Here is a 7515-nt window from a genome sequence, read left to right as displayed (position 1 = left end):
AGGCCGTTTAGGCGGCTTTCAAGGTCAGCACCAACACTTTGAATTGTGCTCGGAAATGGACTGGGAGCCAATGTAGGTCTTTCAAGTTCTGTGGTCTGGGCGGCCACTCCCAGTCACCAGTCTAGCTGCCGCATTCTGGATAAGTTGTAGTGCAGGACCTCTGAAAGGGCCTCTGGTTCTCCATCCCTGTTATATACACTGCAGTAACAGCTTGTACATGAGGCTGATTGTGGATGTAACTGTGATATCAAAGGGAACAAGACAGATGCTTCTAATTGACTTTACCCATTTTCAGTGGTTGATGTTCTTATGACTGCGACGGTCAGTCCTTCTGCATTTAAGTCAGATCATGCCGATGCTCCAGTGTCACCGTCTGTTTCAGAAGCTGCCACTTGGGGTCCTCAGGGAAGTGCTTCTTAATAAACAGAGCGGGGTGAGTAAGGAAGTAAAACTCATCGTACCTGCAAAAGGAGAAGGCGCAATAGTCTAGTATTTCATAATAATGCCTAAATCAGCACCAGGGCCAGACAGGCAAACAGAGTGGTGATCCAGAGCAGCTGGACGGCATCTGGTTGAGGAAGCTGCTGTGTTGCAACAATCCAGCCTCCAGAATCCCCAGATTTTACACATGTAGCCCGGAATAAGCACAACACTCCAGAACTGTTCAAAGAGGATGAATAGATGGTATCTATCCCTGCCATCAGGACACTCCATGCCCATGGCATAATAATAATAATAATAATAATAATAATAATAATAATAATGATGATGATGATGATGATGATGATGATGATGATGATGATGATGATGAAATATTACTTATACCCCCGCCCATCTGGCCGGGCCTCCACAGCCACTCTGCACGGAATAACACTTCAAACATGAAAAACTTCCCTAAACAGGGCTGCCTTCAGATGTCTTCTAAAAGTCAGATAGTTATTGTATTTCCTTGACATCTGATGGGAGGGCGTTCCACAGGGCGGGCGCCACTACTGAGAAGGCCTGGTTCCCTGTAACCTCACTTCTCACAGTGAGGGAACTGCCAGAAGGCCCTCAGAGCTGGACCTCAGGCTGAAGGATGGGGGTGGAGACACTCCTTCAGGTATACTGGGCCGAGGCCATTTAGGGCTTTAGAGGTCAGCACCAACACTTTGAATTGTGCTTGGAAATGTACTGGGAGCCAGTGTAGGTCTTTCAGGGCCGGTGTTATAGGGTCTCGGCGGCCGCTCCCAGTCACCAACCTAGCTGCAGCATTCTTATTGCACTTGCTTACATTAATCAGCCCTGCGGCCATCAAATTGCAAACTCTGACAAGTGGTCCAAGCAAAACAAAACCGCCTGAAAGCAAATGAAGTTAACTGTGAGAGCCAGTGTGGTGTAGTGGTTAAGAGAACTGGGTTCGCTTCCCTGCTCCTCCACCTGCAGCTGCTGGGTGACCTTGGGCTAGTCACACTTCTCTGAAGTCTCTCAGCCCCACTGTTGTGGGGGAGGAAGGGAAAGGAGATTGTTGGCCGCTTTGAGACTCCTTAGGGTAGTGAGAAAGCGGGATATCAAATCCAAACTCTTCTTCTTCTGCTATCCCCTCAGTGTGTCCCACGCTCTGCCTGGTCTGCCTAACAGCGTACCTGAAAGTGAACTTGCTAAAAGCAGTATTCACAGAGCCACTTCCCCAGGTGCAGTCTAAGAGATGCCACCTTCCATCAATGCGGACAGCATTCCAGGCATGGTCGCTCTTCCCCTTTACGCTGCAGCTGCCTATCAAATACTGGCACTGTATCCCTGCAATACTGAGAGGGGAAGGAAGGTATTCAGGAACAGTGTTGCTACCAAGAGGACAAGTGGTTGCTTTCACCGCTTTGATAGGCTGGATTGGCCGTCCTTCATTTTGCTGGATCAGAGAAAACAGCAATCAGGTTCTCCACAGATTCTCATTTGCTCCAATTTGGCAGGAAAACACAAGTTTTCCTGGGATGAAACAACAACAACAACATTTGGACACGGACCTGGAAAGCCAGGAACTGTGCCTATAAAGCACAGAGCAAAGCTAAGTATGGATGAGGAACTAAGTCACACAGGGAAGAGACCCATTAAATTCAAGTAATTTTTAAGTCTATGGATTCCAGTGGACCTACTCAATTCAATGCAGCCCTATATATGCAAGTTTGCTTCAGGATCATTCACAGTGTGGGCATTCCTCCACTTACATGGTGGGTCATGTTCCGGAACCCCATGCACATAAGCAAAAATTGTGTAAGTAGGGTAAAGGTAAAGGACCCCTGAAAGTTAAGTCCAGTCACAGACAACTCTGGGGTGGCGGCACTCATCTCACTTTACAGGCCGAGGGAGCCGGCGTTTGTCCGCAGACAGTTTTTCCAGGTCATGTGGCCAGCCTGACAAAGCCGCCTCTGGCGCAACAGAACACCGAAACCAGAGCAGCGCACGGAAACACCGTTTACCTTCCCGCCCGAGCGGTACCTATTTATCTACTTGCACTTTTTGGCATGTTTTCAAACTCACCCCGTCGTGGGGATTTGAACCGCCGACCTTCTGATCGGCAAGCCCAAGAGGCCCAGTGGTTTAGACCACAGTGCCACCCGTGTCCCTGTGTAAGTAGGGAGCACACACTAAAAAAAGCTCATTTTTTCCTGCTCTCCAGCTCTCTCTCCCCACAACACTCTTTTCAACTAGAGGTGAAGCTCTGGAGCTGGCTGGAGGACCTGTGGAAAAGCAACAGCAGCTGCCATGCTGTGACGTGTGTCAGCTACTAGGTGGGGAGGCTGAGCAGCCTAAACAAAGCCCCACTGTGCCTCCGTTCTCTTTGGGGCTTCCTCCGCTCCCACTGAAGTCCTCTTTGGGTTCTGGGGAGGGTCTCCTCATGAGCCATGAGGACTCTCCAGCTCTCTCCTGCCATTTTCTGCTTAGAATCTATTGATTTACTTATTTCCGAGGGCTGTCACGTGCGAGTTGATCACGCCTAAGCATGGAGATAGCTGCCTAGGGTAAGGGGTGGGGAACCTGTGGCTCTCCAGATCTCCTATCGCTACAGCCAAGTAACAACCACTTGCCACGATGGCTGGAGCCAACAGAAGTTACCTGCACATTTCTTGAAAGAGTCGAGCATATCCACCGCAAATAGCCTTTCCTGACTGAAGGACATCAGCTGGTTTAAATGACACCTTGTCCAGGTTATAGCAGCCTTCCACATCATATTCTGTAGAAATAAAGACAATGAGCACCCATTCTGATTTGCTTGTGGGGTGGCAACACTTTGCAACACTTTCCATCGTGTTTCTCGATATCTTTCCTGGTTGCCAAAATCTGATTGGGGGGTGGGGTGGCTTGTCTTGCAAGAGCTCCAAATGAAGTTTTGATTGCACAACATGGATTTGCCCATATGTGATTGAATCGCACCTCAAAAGAGAAAGTCTGGAAGCACTCGTAAATCTGCTTTGTGCAGACCCAGGGTCTTGTTGCCAAATAAAAATGCACACTGGTGCAAGGGTTAGGAGTCGGGAGACACCTCCTCTCCTCCCGTGCTGCGACCTTTACTTTATTTTGACAAGGTAATAAGAATAAATAAATAAGAATAAAAATGTGCACCCCACCAGCGAGACCATTCCATTGTAACTATCCAACCTCCCAAAATTTCAACACCTCTAGCGATAGTTTGACCCCTTTCCGTTGTAACAGTACAAATTCTACAGACACCCTCCATATCTCCTCAAAATCATTCCTCCTGCATATTCCCCGTCTTACCTTAATGGCACATGTTCATTTATCATTAATAGCTATATCTCCCACACCTCTTCATACCATTTTTCCATTTTATATTCTGCTTGCCCTTCCACTTGCTAGCTATCATAATTCGTGCAGCTTTCAATAAATTTGTGAGCGAGTCCTTCATAGCCTGCAAACCTTCAACCCCATCGTAAATTGATAATAATGCTACCGCGGCACTTTCAGTGAGCTTTAACCCAGTGATTTCTGTTATCAGTGAGCACCTCCTGATCCCTTCTGAGATTCGTGGCTGAACAGAGATCCCAGTCAAGTTCTGTGTGAGCCAAACACCAAATCACTGATCCACACAGGTTACAATCCAGAATCCTTTGTGCAAATGGAGCTGACATGACTGGCTATGAAATGGTGAAAATGCCCGAGACAGCTGCAAAGAAGCCATGCTCGGAGTAGACCCACTAAATTTAATGTCCATGAGTTACTTACATCCTTTGATTTCAGCCGGTCTACTCTGAATATAACTTGCTTTGATATGACCTTACGTATCCATCTTCCTTGGCTGGCAATCACTGGACTGGGTGTCTGCTAAAGAACTCTGCTACAGAGCTGGATTCATGGGCGCAGGGCAGTGACAAAGGCTGATCTTTTAATACCGGAAGTTGTCAGAGGCAAGGGGACTCAAGTATGCAGAAAGATGGTACCCCCACCTACCTATATGGTGGCAGATCCACATCCAAATGGCTCGCACTTTCTCCAGGTCACTGTGGGCTTTTTGGAGCAAGATACTCACCAGGTTTTTCACGCTATTCCTGACATTCACCTGTTTCACAGAAGGTAAATAGACTTGGAAGCAGTTAATATGGACGAGGGGGTACCAGTTCCTTTCTTCTACCTAAGTCCACTTGTTTAAAGAAATTTTAGGGTGCAATCCTGCGTGCACTTACAAGAGTGTCTGAATTCACTGGGATTGCACAGTTAGTCGATTAAGTGTATGTGTTTTACTTGATTGATCAAAGAATTTATTATACTTGCCAAAAATGTACCCTTGGGGGGAAGTTGTTCTGAAGGGAGACGCATGATTAACCTTTCCTTTTTCCAGGGTTCACAGGCATGTTATTTCTACAATCTTCACGCCCCCGCAGGCGATGTGCCACGCCCCCGGGACACACGCCAGCCACGCCCCTGCCTGCTCTCTGCCCCTGGTGCCAGAGCATGCAGCTTCGCCACTGCCCATTGCACCTTTGGGTGGGTGGAAGTACAACTGGGGGGCATTCTGGGGGGCAGGGAGGGACCAAGGCAACCCTGGATCCTGAGCCGGCCCTACTGTTGTCACTTGACAGCACTGGGGGAAACCCAGGGCTGATTACTGCACCAGTATATTAATTTTATGCCAGTTTAATTCTGGTGAGCCCCCCCAGAGATTCCTGGGAGTTGTGGTTTGGCAAGGGCACTGAGAATTTTCTGTTAATGACTGCTAGCCTTGTTCACAGAAGTATAGTACTCGGAGTTCCCCGAGGAGAGGAAATAACTACCAAATCAATTTCAGTGTGTAGTATAAATACGATCGAAAGTGAATTGTGAAAGAGAGAGGAGTCGTTCAAACCCTTTCATATTGCCTATGATTGCTAGCTCTCCTCCAAATTGACTTTGGAGCTATCTCCTGAATTTTTAAAGCAAAGCAATGCTGCAAAATAACTAAATATGGGTGTATATACATGCATTTAATTCACGCACGCACAGAGAGAGAAAGAGAATCCTGTGGTTTGTTAAGGGTTCTAAAATTTGTAGCTCTGTGAGGGGAAAACTACAGCTCCCATAGTTCTTTTGGGGAGTTGGTGTTCTTTAAAGCATGGTGTGTGCAGCGCATGTGAATAGGTGCTCCACCATGTTAGTTTTCTGGAAAACAGGAGCAGGGTCTTGTGACTCATGATGTTCCCAGTTCGGACCTTCCATCTGAACAGAAGTAATTGCCTCCTATCAGGACAGGACACTTGAAAGCACTCTCAAATTCCAAATGCACCTTAAAAACCTCAGCATCCTAGCAAATTCCTTGCTGCATATATCACAATAAGAGACAGCATACCTTCTGTGCATAGGCATCCAGTTCCTTAAACTTTGCCAAGTCTATTTGTATTGATTTCTGATTGGATTTATCCCATGGATAATCTAGGAACAAAAATGGAAAAGTCATTCTTGAAACAGTGGGGAAAGGGAGGGGGAGCAAAGGATGACCTATGATGTGATTTAAAGGGTTGGAATACAGGGAACCAATAGGGAATAGAGATAGGGAGCCTTTTCTGCTTCTCCCCAAGGGAAATACAGCAGCAGGGAGTAGACCAACGCTGCTCTGCTTAAAAGGACACAGACAGAAGGAAGGAGAGGGAGAATGCTGAACCAGGTAGGATTTTGATCTGATCTTGCAAGACCATTTTGAGTACAGTACACAAGGCGTATGGCATGGTTTGCACTTCCCACTGGAAGAGCTGGTACCTCCTTAGAGAAGCCCTCTTCGCACCAAACATCTGGCTTTGATAGGAATCCCTTAACCCCGGCTGCAAATTTCACTGCATCCGCCTGCAATATGCATTCAACAGAACGCCAACTGCCAGCTCATTTCAGGAACTATAATGGTAGCATAACAAGAACACAAACAGGGCTGCTTGAGGTGAGGGAGAAATTGTACCCACCCACCCACATGCCACATATTGAAGCTCCAGCCTTAGAGGAAAAAAATATAGTGCAGCTTTCCCCCCCAGCCAGAACTCACTGGAACTGAGTTCTGGCACCTCTCAGGTTGGTGCCATTGCCATTGTAAAAGAACAAGGGAAGCGTTCGTGGTGAGTTCTGGCACCTCTTTTTCTAGAAAAATAACACTGAGCGCAGTTAATTTTTACCATTCAAGCCTTGTTCCCAGGATATCCCAAGAGGTGGGTGCAGAGATGTAGCTGGGGGGGGGAGGGGGGCACTGGGCGCCACACCACAGGGGGCAGCACTTCCCGCGGGGCCAGAAGCGCGCCCGAGCCACGCATCTCTCCTGGGAGTGACGTGGTGGCTTGGGCCCCTGAGGGGCTAGCTACGCCACTGGGTGGTTGAGTGACGGGCTCATAAAATGATTTCCTAAGATACGCAGCACTACTAAGTAGTATTAATATATACAGCAGGTGTAGGGGATCTTTGGCCCTCCAGATGCTGGGGAACTACAGCTCCCATAATCCCTGGCCATGCTTGCTGGGACTAACAGGTGTTGTCACCCAACAACATCTGGAGGGCCAAAGGTTCCCTGCAGCTGACACAGAGGATCCAGATCAATAGCCATACATAAGCTTCTATTTACCATACAGATCTTCTTCCTGAGGCAGCATTGATGCTTGTACTCCTCCCATCTTGAAAGCCTACTTGAAAGGCGCTCCTTGCAGGAACAGTTAAGTGCTTCGAGCCAGGAATGAAATGCCCAACTGGAGGGATGAGGGAAGAGCATGGCTTGATCTGGGTTTATCAAACCCTTGCTTGGAGACCTTGGCATTAGGAGACGAGTAGCAGGAAGAGCATCCATGAAGTCAAAACAAAGGGGGAAAGCATAAGCTGTTTGAGCAAACCAGTGCTGGAGTGTGCCAAAGTTCCCTGCGTGGGGAAGCGCAGATACAGAAGGTGTCCCCATTGCTCATTTCCTCTCCCCTCCTGTGGTTTCCAGCAACTGGTATTCAGAAGCATTTCTGCCTCCAGCTGTGAAGGCAGAGCATAGCCATCAATGCTAGTAGCCATTGATAGCCCTCTCCTCCA

The 7515-nt window shown here is 47.9% G+C and overlaps 1 protein-coding gene across 1 annotated transcript; it reads right to left on the bottom strand.

Annotated features, from left to right (window-relative positions):
- Positions 1-337: 337 nt before the first annotated feature.
- LOC308578136 (kyphoscoliosis peptidase-like) lies at positions 338-5926 on the bottom strand (the record flags this gene model as incomplete). The annotated part of the gene is made up of 4 exons (XM_081178402.1): positions 338-448; positions 1667-1720; positions 4454-4522; positions 5831-5926. 4 exons carry the CDS (start codon positions 5924-5926, stop codon positions 338-340), a joined length of 330 nt encoding a protein of 109 aa, XP_081034528.1.
- Positions 5927-7515: the final 1589 nt, after the last annotated feature.

The sequence above is a fragment of the Podarcis bocagei genome (genome assembly GCF_964188305.1).
Source record: "Podarcis bocagei genome assembly, chromosome: W".
Classification (NCBI taxonomy): Eukaryota; Metazoa; Chordata; class Lepidosauria; order Squamata; family Lacertidae; genus Podarcis; species Podarcis bocagei.
Note: the sequence above shows the minus strand (reverse complement) of the source record. Positions and strands in the feature narration are given on the sequence as shown.